The 14580-nt window shown below is 41.9% G+C and overlaps 1 protein-coding gene across 2 annotated transcripts; it reads left to right on the forward strand.

Annotated features, from left to right (window-relative positions):
- The first annotated feature begins 1137 nt into the window (after positions 1–1137).
- LOC139537818 (beta-2 adrenergic receptor-like) lies at positions 1138–9592 on the forward strand. 2 transcript variants are annotated; one of them, XM_071339630.1, is made up of 2 exons: positions 1138–1328; positions 1537–9592. In XM_071339630.1, the coding sequence occupies exon 2, from the start codon at positions 1550–1552 to the stop codon at positions 2774–2776; it is 1227 nt and encodes a 408-aa protein (XP_071195731.1). In that variant the 5' UTR covers positions 1138–1328; positions 1537–1549; the 3' UTR covers positions 2777–9592. The 2 variants fall into 2 exon arrangements, with proteins under 2 accessions (XP_071195731.1, XP_071195730.1); XM_071339629.1 differs by having other exon boundaries at positions 1139–1328; positions 1540–9592.
- Positions 9593–14580: the final 4988 nt, after the last annotated feature.

Below are 14580 nucleotides of genomic sequence, written 5' to 3' on the forward strand. Positions count from 1 at the left end.
GATTTTCTTCATTACTGGTTCTATTTGAGCGTGAACAGGATATAATGGAAGAGAATGTAGTTCCATGATCAGAAAGTGCCTCTAAACACTAACGTCACTAAATACTGAATGAGGTGTAGCCTGTTCTCTCTCTCTCCGGTCACAGCTCTTCTCTCTCCCCGGTCACAGTACTGTACTGTATGTCCTGAGACACAATGCAAATCAAACAACTATTTTTTTGGGGGGGGGGGGGGGGGTTAGGGTATGTAAAACACATGTTACTGGGCTAATTTAAGTGTGTTTCTACATAATAACCAGATCTATGTGGTGGAGCTAGCCATGCAGTCATGCTAATGATAATCTAATATATGCCATTTAGTAGACGCTTTTATCCAAAATGACTGACAGTAGCGCATGCGTACGTTTTCATATGGGTGGTCCCAGCGGGAATCAAACCCACAATCTTGGCAGTGCAAGTGTTCTACCAACTGAGACACAGACGACCCATGTCAATGGACCATACCTTATGTCTCTGTTTTCAGTTGGAATATGGTAGAGATTCAGGTCAGGAAGTGTGAAAGAGGTCTATTGACATCACATGACATAATTATGCTCTGCATGACAAGCCTATAGAACAGTATGTAACTGTAGGTTGTCCATATACGTTGCTCTGTTTGTTGTGTTTGTCTCCAGCAGAGTTAGCTGCAGTACTATTATGTTGCTAGGTGAACAACCCTTTCCTTTTCAAAGCATTTTCAAAACAAAGGCCAGGAAGCAGAATTTGGAGTGAAAGTTCAATTAATTAATTTCTAATCACCTTGTTCAGTGTGTTGTTGCCAAGAGTGAAGGTAGATTTTTAAGCTGGAACAAAATAATAATCTAGTATGGTTAATTTAATGACGTACAGCTGTTATCACTATCATATCAGCAGTTTCTTTGATTTATCTGATTACATTATTAAAAAATATTTTCCTTTACAAATGTTACAGATAAAAACAAAGTTACATAATGTTAATTTGACTTGATTCTGTGGAAAAACATGACTGTTTTAAAAGGAACTGTTATTCACTTCTCCTGTGGTCTGCCTGCCTGCTGATTGGCTGCTGCCAGAGTGTGATGTCATTCTTGCCTGCTATAAGAACACTGCCTAGATCGGGAACAACATTCAACAGTGACAGAGTGGTGTGTTAGAACACAGAGCAAGTGGGACTGTTAATGTGTGTCACATGGCAAAAGAGGAAGGGGGAACATTTCTAATGAAGTTTAAACACCTAATTGGAGCTACAACGTATTTTTATCCAAAAAAGGAATACTTTTAGATTTATGGGAGACCAGGAGAACATTTGGAGGTTGGTAAATTACTTCAAGATTAAGTGTCAAATTAAATTGCATCTAAGAAATCTTGGATGAAATTACTCAATTGATCAATCCTTACTCATGCTTCCTACCTTGACTTTATACACATTACATTTACACTAGCTTATAAACCTATATGGTTTATTCTTTGTTTTATGGGTGTCTTCGACAATACGTTTCTTCTTATCTAATCTCTTCAAGCAGCCCATAGATCATGGAGAATGTGAGCACGCCTGCCTTGTTCAACCTATCGGACCTACCAGTGGAGATGAACTCGTCGTCTCACCAGTGGTCTTACTCGGAGTACAGCGAGGCTGAGGCAGTGCTGCTGGGCATCATCATGGCCCTGCTGGTATTGGGCATCGTCTTTGGCAACGTGCTGGTCATCACTGCCATCGTGCGCTTCCAGCGGCTGCAGACAGTCACCAACATGTTCATCACCTCTCTGGCCTGTGCTGATCTGGTCATGGGCCTGCTGGTGGTGCCCTTCGGCGCCTGCTACATCCTCCTCAACACCTGGCACTTTGGCAGCTTCCTGTGCGAGTTCTGGACGGCGGCAGACGTCTTGTGTGTGACGGCTAGCATCGAGACGCTGTGTGTGATCGCGCTGGACCGTTATCTGGCCATCACATCGCCGCTGCGCTACCCGTCCCTGCTGACCAAGCGCAAGGCGTGCGTGGTGGTTGTGACGGTGTGGGGCGTGGCCGCCCTAATCTCCTTCCTGCCAATCCACATGAAATGGTGGGTGTCTGACGAGCCCGAGGCGCTCAGCTGCCTGGAGAACGCCCACTGCTGTGACTTCAACACCAACGCTGCCTACGCCGTTGCCTCCTCCGTCGTCTCCTTCTACATCCCCCTGGCGGTCATGGTCTTCGTCTACGGACGCGTCTTCCAGGAGGCCAGGAAGCAGCTGCAGAAGATCCGCGGCAGCGAGGGACGGTTCCACACCCAGATTATCAACAACAACAAGGGGCAGGATGGTGGGGGAGGAGGAGGGGGGAACGGGAAGAGGCCAAAGTTCTGTCTGAAGGAACACAAAGCCCTGAAGACGTTGGGGATCATCATGGGAACCTTTACTCTCTGCTGGCTGCCATTCTTCGTGCTCAATGTGGCGGTGACCATCTGGAAGGTGGACAACATTAAAATGCCATTCAGGATATTGAACTGGATAGGATACGCCAACTCAGCCTTCAACCCCCTCATATACTGCAGGAGCCCTGAGTTCAGGTACGCCTTCCAAGAGATTCTGTGCCTAAGAGGGACTGCTTTCCCCACTAATGAATACATATACAGAGGACACAGCTTGCAGGTTAGCCCTAAGGATAAGCCAGGCAGCTCTATACATGATACTGGGACCATGGAGCTGAGTACTGGCTCTCGGTCTAGTGTCACCAACACAAACAGGAATTGCAATAAACCTTCACTTGCCTCCATTGTCTGAAGCGCAGGGTGTTACCAGGAGACTGGTCTTTCTCATTTAGTCAGACCTGGTGAGCAGACATGGGATAGGAAATTACATGTGAATCTATTTCCATACTTAAATGTGTTACTATAAGAATATTATTCTAGTAATGTGTAGGTTATTAAATGTTATATGTTTCATCTTAATATTGAACAGTCTGCAAAAGACTTAGGAAGTATATTGTTTGTGGACTTGATCATGTGTACGTGTGGTTTTGTAGACATGAGTATGTGCACATGTCATGTACTCTAGTGCTTGTGTCTGTGTGTATTTCAACACCAGGGTTCAGGTACTAAGTTCATGTCTCCAGTTTGGTTGCACAAAAAACAAAAAAAATCTACCTCATTAGCATTGTTTTTGATTCATCTCCATCTCAAAGAGCTTCAAGAACAAATCATTATAGTCTGTTTGTATGAAAATGAATAATGTTGTCTGTCAGTTGAACTGACTGTTCTTTGCTGGCAGTGGTCTGAAAGGCCAGGGTAGGAAAGGTCCAAAGAATTAACAGGCAGAACAAGAGATCAAATTAGGGTTCTACAGTAATATGTGCCCCCCCCCCCTACTTGTGCCTGTAGCCAGCCCTCTGTCTGTAACACATTCCATATTGATCTGGGTCTCTCCCAGAGCCATCCCAGGGGCTTCTGTCTGTCTGTGGGATTCTGAACACTCCCTCGGCTACGGCCCACAAATCCAACTCTCTGACGAGTGACGGCAGGTGCATATCATCACAGGCAGGCGCTATTACCAGCTGCACCGCACCAAAAAACATTTAAACAGTTGAGCAAACGCTCACGCTGCTCTGTCCCACTCCCTCCAGCCACCCTTCAATACCTTCACCTTCCCTACAACACCATTTAATAAGTGTGGTTACATACGCATGTCCTGCCGCCCCTCAGACGGTGTGTAAGGACACACAGACAGACAAGCCTCAATAACCCTTGCAAGCACGGTATAGGTCAGAGCAGCAGTACCTTAATGCTGGGTAGTGTGACCACCACTGTACGTCATTCTGACACCAATACCCAGCCAGTAAATTTAGTCTGTAAAGTTATATTTAGTGATTGCTTTTACACTCTACCTTGCTGCTCCTCTGTGTTATTAGTTGTTAATGGCGGCCGTGGGAACGGTTGTTGTTGTCGTGCTGTTCTCCGCTGTTGCTCTAGTGTTTCAAGTTTATTTTGGGGGTTTATTTATTTATTTATTTTTTTGCTGTTGTGAAGCTACAGTGTTTACAGAGATTCCTGGACAAACTGTCTGATTTGGGAGACAAACAAAATGTAGTAATAGATATACGCAATGTACTAACTAGCGAAAATATATGGAAATAAACCACTACAGTGAGGGAGAAGTTGAGCCAAAGGGTTAGTTGAGCCACCCTTCGTTTCTAGGAAACTATACACAACATTAATCATGTGAGCAGATATTTAGGAATAGGTCATCATTTCATGGAGTCTGTGAAGGAAGAAACCACAGAGAAAAAGCTAGTTAGTTCCAATAAACTGATTTTCACAAAGTCAAAAATATATTGTCTTAAAGATTTCATGATGCTTGTATCTAAACCAAGGTTTTAAGACTTTTATACATCTGTCGGTCTCTATAAGCTTCAATATGAGGTCCTGAACCTGCATGAAAGTGCATCCTTGTAGCTGTGGGGGCTAATAAAGACTAAATGTTTGTCTTGGGGTAAATTGAGCCAATGGCCACTATACCCCATTCAAATGATGATTGCATTTGGTCAGTTTTATGCATAGTATGCGTAGTATTTCTGCAGTGTGTCATACATATGAACTCAATATTGTTACAGAGCAGACATCATGTCCGTGTATACAAACATAAAACGGGCCCTTGAGAGAAGCCAAGGAAGGGAAGAAGTCCATTTGAACAGCAGCAAGGGATGACCAAATAGACTGAATGACACTGAAGAGGTACATGAACAAAAAAGACTATTAACATGTACCTGTGTGAAAGAGAGGCTATGATGGAGTAGCAGAGACACACCAGGTCTTATATGATGACATGGAGTCTCAGCTTGATAAAGAGAGGCTATGATAGAGTAGCAGAGACACACCAGGTCTTATATGATGACATGGAGTCTCAGCTTGATAAAGAGAGGCTATGATAGAGTAGCAGAGACACACCAGGTCTTATATGATGACATGGAGTCTCAGCTTGATAAACATATCAAGAATCTCACAGACCAGTTTCATGGGCTTAGTGGTCTTTAATGTAGAGAACTGCCTACGAAAAACAATCTCCCTTTCCCAGACAACTGGTCGACAAATGGAAGGGTAAGTGATATTGAACAGAGAGATCTGAATGTACACCCCCATTCCATGAATTAAACTTTGACCTACCAGCACCATCACCCACTGTCACAGGACACCATCACCCACTGTCACGGGACACCATCACCCACTGTCACAGGACACCATCACCCACTGTCGCAGGACACCATCCCCCACTGTCACAGGACACCAACCCCCACTGTCACAGGACACCAACTATATATTTTTTAGAAGGAATACTACATTTCTCTTGAGGTAGTGATGCTGAATGTAAAAAAAAATAAAAAATGGCTCAACTTACCCAACTCTCCCCTATAGCTTTTGCAGAATCTGCACATAGTCTTGTCTAAGAATGATCAAATGTAAGATTGGAACTTTTCCTTGCAGATGTTCTACGTAGGTAGGTAGGTGCTCTCAGTGATGATGAACGCTGTAGGTGTCCTCAATTTTTTGCAGATTTTGTCCAGGTGTTACTGAAAAGAAACCTCGACATCACACGTGATTCAGCTTGTAATGAACTAGGATAATGGTGTAGTACACTTGTACTTCAACAGAGACTGTATCGCACCTTCACGTCAGCCAGCCAAGTGAAAAAAGTTACTCTAAAATGGTCTCATCATGCACTGACTGTAAATATTTAGAATGTTTCAAATTATTTCTTAGTGTATAGGTCTATACTAAACCCTGTTACTTTACAACTACTTAGATAGCTACTGATGTGTGTGTGTGTGTGTGTGTGTGTAGGTGTCTGTCTGCTTGTGCTAACTGTTTGAATATTTATTTAACCTTTTATTTTTGACAGGGAGTCATGCTGAGACCAAGGTCTCTTGTACAGATGAGCCCTGTATACACATCAATATTCACATCAATATTCACATCAATATTCACATCAATACACGAAAAGCAGAACACAATCATAGAAAACAAACACATTCTTCAGTACAAAGGTCCTCAACCAGCCTTTTGAATTGCTTTAGAGGCACCAATTCATCACATTCTTTTTTAGATCGAAGGGATCCATGAGACCGGGTCTAGTATCTTGTACGTCTGTCTGTAAGTTAACAATGAAGAAAAGTACGGCGGAAGTTTATGCAAGAGGGCTTTCTAAATAAAAAGAGTGCAATGCATCGATCTACAAGACTTCAGAGAGGGACAGTCTACTTTCTGATACAGAATGCAGTGATGTGTACTGAACCTATCGCACGTAATAAAGCACAGTGTGTCCAATGGCTTCAGTACAGCGGCAGCTGCATTTATATGGACAATATCTTCCTAGTCTATAACCGGTATGAATGTTGACTGAATGATTTGTTTTCTCTTATCTAATGAAAGGCATAACCTATTCTATAAAATTCATGACCTATTCCATTTGAATTCTTAATTTCTTCACTAACTCGTCAACATGCTTTTTGAAAGATAGCTTTTTTTCGTCAATCCAGATGCCCAGATATTTACAGGGACACGGTCAATGAGGGCACCAACCAATGTAAATATACAGTATTTTCATTCATCATCATATACATTATAACGTGATTTGGAGAATAACATATACTTGGTTTTGCCTGCATTAAGTATGTAAGTACGTACTTAAGTAAGAGTTTGCTCAGACAGTGGTGCTTTGGAGGTTTGATTTTCATAGGAAAACATGAGGTACTGTATGTGTTAACTCACTAACTCACCCTCGTTGTTATGGACACAAGAACACTTGTGATGTATGTACTGTAAATGTGAATAATGTGAATAATGTATTATCCTGCCGTTGCAAAATGTTACCATGAATATATTGTGTCAACTTCAGACACGTAGCTACAAAAGTACGAGACATAGTCTTAGATATTTACATATCAAAATTATTTCATTCCACTGAAAACTTGTCATTTGCCAAATGAAATTACTGTACATTCTCAGAGAGTTAACAAAGGCAGAATATTTTACAGCTGTAATTTTTATTAGAAATAATATTTACTAGAAATATTAGCAGTCTGTTTTAAAATTTTATTTTGTTAAATGTTTCTTTCCATGTGTGACATGTCTGAGATTAAACCCATTTGTGTCTGTTGCGTTCTAAGACCTGGTTCTGTGTAGTGAGAGAGCACACTGCCCCCCTCTGGTAAGGCTGTTAACTGGAGCAGGCAGAAGGATCAGTCAACATTGTTTTTATGATATTTTCCAGTCCGACGCTTATTCTCACCTCTGCTGCTCCCCAGCCCTTTTATAAAGACAGCCTGTTGCTAAGGCCAGTGTCCTACATTACAGGACAGGACATTGCACATGGATTCCATGAACAACATGACATTTCATATGCCCACAGCTGTTGTGCGCACTGAGGCAGGCATGAGAAGGACTGACTGGTGGAGTTTGTCTGCAGGGGTTCACACATCTCTGCTGACAAGGAGACTAGAAAGATGCAATGGAAACAGCTGTGTCCATGTTGGACAGTAACACTCACTGGACTGAAGGGCAGCTCTTCTCTTTTTCACAGATCTTGATCTCCACTGTGGGGAGGAATGGTGCCTCTGAGCACTGATCAAAGAAACTGAGTTTACATTTCTCAATCGCTACTGGCCTGATATGAGTCCCAATCTAATGCTCCAGGGAATGTTGCATTGCAGGTTCCACACTGTAGCTGTGCCATGATGGTAAAACGATGTACAGTTTCAATTGCATACCTTTTAGTCATGTGAATCAATTCTGCAAGTGTAATGTATTTCAAACATTCTGTATTTGCTATTACCTTATAGAGCAGGGGTATTCAACCGAGGGTCCACGGCCTCCTAGGGGCCCACAGAGGTGCTGCTGGGGGTCTGCAAAATACATATACAATTTTATATATATATATATATATTTGTAAAAATATTTGAATGAATGACATTAGCAACAACAGAATAAACTAAATTTGAATGTCATACCTACAGTAGAAATAGGAGAATATCTTAATTCTTATGGTGGTAATTGCATTTCTTAACTCCTAATATTGAGCGAATTACATTCATTGGAGCCAATTACACTCATGCACCTGCAAATCAAATCAATTAAATCAAAAATGTATTTGTCATATGCTTCGTAACCGACAGGTGTAGACTAACCGTGAAATGCTTACTTACTGACACCTTCCCAACATTGCAGATAGAAAAACATAGAAAATAATAACACAATGAATAAATAGACAACCGATGTGGCAGTGTTGCTGGCTGCTGCTAAGTTTTCAAGACTTGGACATAAATGTTTTGCCATCACATGGCTAACCCTTGTTTAACCAGCTAAACCGCTGCTCTTAGCAAAAATGGGTTTGGAGTTACCTTTCTAACTAATTGGCTAGAGTTTACACTTCCTCTTCTAATTATAATGTGGGAAGGTCAAAATAATGAAAAACTATCTACCAACTTTATTCACTTGAAAATGTTGATTACTTCTTACTTCACCTGATGATAAGATGACATTTTTGCTAATGTACAGTACCATTCAAAAGTTTGGATGCAGTTTTTCTTTATTTTTACTGTTTTCAACATTGTAGAATAATAGTGAAGATATCAAAACTGTGAAATAACACATGGAATCATGTAGTAACCCAAAAAGTTTTAAACAATTGAAAATATATTTTATATTTGAAATTCTTCAAAGTAAACACCCTTTGCCTTGAACACTCTTGGCATTCTCTCAACCAGCTTCATGAGGTAGTCACCTGGAATCCATTTCAATTAACAGGTGTGCCTTGTTAATTTGTAGAATTGATTTCCTTAATACGTTTGAGCCAATCAGTTGTTGTGACAAGGTTGGGGTGGGTATACAGAAGATAGCCCTATTTGGTAAAAGACCAAGTCCATATCATGGCAAGAACAGCTCAAATAAGCAAGGAGAAATGACAGTCCATCATTACTTTAAGACATGAAGGTCAGTCAATATGGAACATTTCAAGAACTTTGAAAGTTTCTTCAAGTGCAGTTGCAAAAACCATCAAGTGCTATGATGAAACTGGCTCTCATGAGGACCGCCACAGGAATGGAAGACCCAGAGTTACCTCTGCTGCAGGGGATACATTCATTAGAGTTACCAGCCTCAGAAATTGCAGCCCAAATAAATCATAGGAGTGGGTCGCCGGTTTACCTGGGAGGGGGTCCCTGGGCAAGAAATGGTTGAAGACCCCTTGTTGTAGAGCCACGGCTTCTTTCTGCATTGTTCCACTTTATCAGTGCGTGGGTCTGCTGCTGCCAGCCAGTGTTATGATTACTGTATATATTATCATAAACAGAAGTGTTTTATCTGGTAACTGGTGAGACCTGTGCTACTGACCAAGAATACAATCTGGAGGTGACATATTTCCCATGCTGCATGTCAGTCACACAGTATGGTGTAAGTAATCTAGCACCATTCCCTGTTGTTCAAAAATATCTACTGTATCGGCATTGATGTTTTATTTATTTTTTACAGTGGTCATTGTGTATGTGTACATTTCGGTTGAACTATGTGATATGGTATTTGTATTTAATAAATCATTTATTGTGTAATATATCATTTTTTTGCAGTTGTATGAATCTATCAACAAACTAGACAGTCTTTTAAATACTGAGAAAAGTGTGCATGCACACACACACACACACACACACTTTGGCTGACTTTTGTGTGTCAACCTCTTATCAGCCTCAGTGGGGCATCATCCAGTAACCCTAGGTAACCCCAGGACAATGAGAAGAGATTTCCTGGGAGTTCCCTGGTCTGCTATGTAGTAAACAGATCCTATCCAGCTAATCTACCCCACCTGCTACCAGATTGTCTCACTCTAACACCCAGATCAAAGCACCAAGCCCAGTGCTTAACCAGAGCCTGTAGGCCTGGACACTAACCAGCAGGATTGTGGGCCAGGGCCATAGACCTGTAGCCACAATAGAGACCAGTGACGGACAGATCACACAGATGAAATATGACTGTAGTCCAATGTTTTGCATTTCTCTGCTCTGAGCTAATCATTAAGTTTTATCAGATCCTCTGACTCATGGTCTTTGAGGAGAGTAATGTTCACCATCTGTTTACATGGCTGTCGGCCAGCTGTAGTGGATGGTAGTGGACTCGCTGCCCAGCCTGTAGCTATGCACTCTCTGCTTTTTGGAAATTTGACTACATATTTTTCCTCCTGTGCTGTAGGTCATCTTGGATTATTTGCCCAGCTGCTTATATCCAGGTTACGAGTTACGCTGAGTAAGGTGAGATTAGTTGTAGTAGCTATCTACTGTACTGTGTATAGTTCTAAATGTTAGTAAATGTTAGTTAGAAGATTATACAATAGTCCTGTCAGTGTTTTGGGTGCCAAAGCAAAATGTCTGACACCAAGCCACCTATAGACTATCAAAGACTAATGAGACAGTTAAACGACACCAACTGAACTCACACACCCTTACAGTTAATATCTGCTTTGTTGTACTTGGCAACCGGTAAGGGTGAGAGATAAATATGGCTTGAATGGCATATTCATCATGAAACAATACTAGAATAGAAAGGGCTAGTAGTAATACACGTATAATCAGTCTATTACAGCTATTATGTGTGTCCCAGTGATGTCCCTCGAAATGTGTCACAATTTCAAAGATACACTGATTTTCTCTTCATATTCTAGTCACTTCTTTATCGTCCTCTGAGGATACTTTTACAGTATAATTATTTAATCTGGGAGTGATTTCCACTCTGAGTCCGACTCCACCTCATACAGCTGAGCCGTTCCCAGGAGAGGGAGTTGGCTGGTGTTGATACAAGGTGGTAATACCAGGTGTCTCCAACATCACGTTACCCTGGGCTCAGGCTAGGTTAAGACTGAAGTGTGTAAATAGACCGTCTCCCCAGGAGAACAGGTTCACACCACATGGGCTAAGTGGATATTAAGCAGATGAAAGCTTTGCCGCTGAACGCCCACTTTTATTCAATTATTAGAGACAGTGTTCCAGCAGGTAAATAATTAATGAGAGGTGTGCGATCTCCTGTTGAATCCCAATGATACTCTTATTTAGTGATGCTGATGTTGTGCTTGTTTTCAATGAAGCAAGAGCTGCAATCATTGTCTGAGAGCTAAAAATGTTTCCATTTATAGGCTGATCAAATACTGAAGCCTACATCAGAGGTGATCACGGTGGTCTTTCTCCTGCATCTGGACGACGTCTCACCCTAAAGCTGTTAATGGATGCCATTAGACTGAGTATGTGGAGACAGGCCACTGAAATCAGCTTTTGGTAGCTATTCTGGCAAGTCTCAGCAACACGGCGGTGCAGAGGCTGTTTGACAAGATATCTCATAGATGTTTAATGAAAGCAATCTGTTTTAGGGGCTTAACCGTGATTGGGCCCCAGCTGTGTAACTTCACCACTTTCTGGTATTACTGCAGATAAGGTCCACTCCCGTAGAGAATGTGTTCCTGAGATTCAGAGGTTTTGTGTAAACTAAGGAATAAACGACACTGTCTCTGCTGGTCTTTGCTGTTGGCACTCATGTTCACTTATGTTCCCTGTTCCCCGGTCTTATGTAGGGGAGTGACGAGGATTCAGGAATGTAAAGGAACATGATAGGCCAGATCCATTATCCAGCGAGAACTTTTCTACCTCTTTCCAACATCTGTTTCTTCTGTGATTTTTGCCTCTAAATAAGGGTTTGTCCGTCGTTTTAGGCAATTGAATTCTCAGATGCACTTCTTAGTGCAGTATCTTGTCAAATCTGTTTCCATGTAGTAACACTGTCCAGCTCTCCCTACTTTGAATATTGTATTTTTACACTGCTCATCTGCATTAATGATAATTTAGTTAACCTTGCTAACAGCACTAGTGGAGACCTGAGTCATCCACACATGGGAATCTGCAGAGATTATTTTTGCAGACCATGCTTCCTGCTGTGTTCCATCCCTAAGGCTCTGTTCAGATTTGTTTTTGTTTGTCCTTATGAATGGCAAAATATTCACACAGAAAAAGTAAGGTGAATGGTCCAGTGACTGATGTTCCTGCCTCATGAGTTGGACACTAAATCCATACGTGTAAATCCAGCCTGGACCAAGATCTCCACTCCTGTGACAACACACTGTCCTCTCCAACTGCTCCCTCTCTGTCGTCCATCTATCAGCTCTCTGTCATCCATCTATCAGCTCTCTGTCGTCCATCTATCAGCTCTCTGTCATCCATCTATCAGCTCTCTGTCATCCATCTATCAGCTCTCTGTCATCCATCTATCACCACTCGGTCATCCATCTATCACCACTCGGTCATCCATCTATCACCACTCTGTCATCCAGCTATCAGCTCTCTGTCATCCATCTATCACCACTCGGTCATCCATCTATCAGCTCTCTGTCATCCATCTATCACCACTCTGTCATCCATCTATCACCACTGTCATCCATCTATCACCACTCTGTCATCCAGCTATCAGCTCTCTGTCATCCATCTATCAGCTCTCTGTCATCCATCTATCAGCTCTCTGTCATCCATCTATCACCACTCGGTCATCCATCTATCAGCTCTCTGTCATCCAGCTATCAGCTCTCTGTCATCCATCTATCACCACTCGGTCATCCATCTATCAGCTCTCTGTCATCCATCTATCACCACTCTGTCATCCATCTATCACCACTGTCATCCATCTATCACCACTCTGTCATCCAGCTATCAGCTCTCTGTCATCCATCTATCAGCTCTCTGTCATCCATCTATCAGCTCTCTGTCATCCATCTATCACCACTCGGTCATCCATCTATCAGCTCTCTGTCATCCAGCTATCAGCTCTCTGTCATCCATCTATCACCACTCTGTCATCCAGCTATCAGCTCTCTGTCATCCATCTATCACCACTCTGTCATCCAGCTATCAGCTCTCTGTCATCCATCTATCAGCTCTCTGTCATCCATCTATCACCACTGTCATACATCTATCAGCTCTCTGTCATCCATCTATCACCACTCTGTCATCCATCTATCACCACTGTCATCCATCTATCACCACTCTGTCATCCAGCTATCAGCTCTCTGTCATCCATCTATCATCACTCTGTCATCCTTCTATTAACTTTCAGGGGACAAAATTTGGCTGCCAACCTGGTAACCAGTGGTTACTGTGATGCTGTCATCCTCAGTGCATTCCTCAGTAATGAAAAACTCCCACAGTGGTTTATGTGAAAGATTCCCACAGTTGTCCCTGTGAAAGACTCCCAGAGTGGTCTCTGTGAAACTGTCAATACAACCAATAAAAAAGAGGGTCCACTATGGATAAATAAAGCAACAAGTCTACAAGAAAAGAGGAGTGCACCAATGACATTCATTTATGGTTTGCTTACGTTTTTTTACCCATTGGTGCTGTTTGGTGATGCTGTTCAGTTGTTGAATAGTAAAACACCTGGCTTTAGTGTGTGTCAACAATGTTCCACGTAGAACTTAGTGTTAGAGAAACTGCTTATCTTTGCCTACTGTTGCTCTGTGTCTATACACCATTGAGGAACATACAGCGTGTGCGTGCGCACGTGCCTGTGTCTGGGAAGTAGGTTTTATGGACCTACATGAATCATAGGCTTTCATTATGTGACGGCAAAAATGGTGTTGTGATGGTAATAGGACCAAAAATATGGCTTTAGAGTGGTGCTGATTTCAGAGAAGAACACAATGTTATTTCACCCAATGTGCCTCCAATAAAGGGAAGGGAACATTGCAGAAAGAGGACATTTGTTCTAGTCTCCTCACTCAGACCCACGCTGACTTACTCAGACAACACAAATCTCTTTTGTCATACTGCAGGTAAAACATGATGTTTTCCATGAGAGTAGAGTTTATTGACGCACCCGGTGTAAGAGAATCCCCCCCCAAAAAATCCACTTCAAAGCTAGAGATATCAGTTTATTGGCTGCGTCTCAATCCAAAAGCATTCGCCGATGTCTGCCGTTTTGTCACACCATGAGATTTTCCCGAAATTCTTCTCACGAAAACGTCTGTACATGTAATGTCCGAATGGTTTGGCCTAGACTCTCACAAACACGATGGTGTTCTCTGTTTTTCTCCACCACTCTCACAAGTGTCACAGGACTCCTCTGAAGGTAACCCATACAAACAAATGGAAGTATGGAGGTCGTTATGTGCCAACAAAAATAAGGGGTTGTCTGTCAATCTGTCCAAAAAAACAAAAATATTTCCTGAACTTTACATTTACATTTACATTTAAGTCATTTAGCAGACGCTCTTATCCAGAGCGACTTACAAATTGGAAAGTTCATACATATTCATCCTGGTCCCTCCGTGGGGAATGAACCCACAACCCTGGCGTTGCAAGCGCCATGCTCTACCAACTGAGCCACAGTTGGTAGAGTCCTAGATATAGGACAGACACTTCAAAATCGTATTCCTTATTATTTATTAATTGACTGTCATTTGCCATTTATGAATGCGTTATTCAATGTGTTTCTATGGACTATAGTAGTAAAAGCCAAATTCAATATTTTATCAAATATATATTTATATGTAATATATATACAGTACCAGTGAAAAGA

This window comes from Salvelinus alpinus, chromosome 13 (genome assembly GCF_045679555.1).
Source record: "Salvelinus alpinus chromosome 13, SLU_Salpinus.1, whole genome shotgun sequence".
NCBI classification, from domain to species: domain Eukaryota; kingdom Metazoa; phylum Chordata; class Actinopteri; order Salmoniformes; family Salmonidae; genus Salvelinus; species Salvelinus alpinus.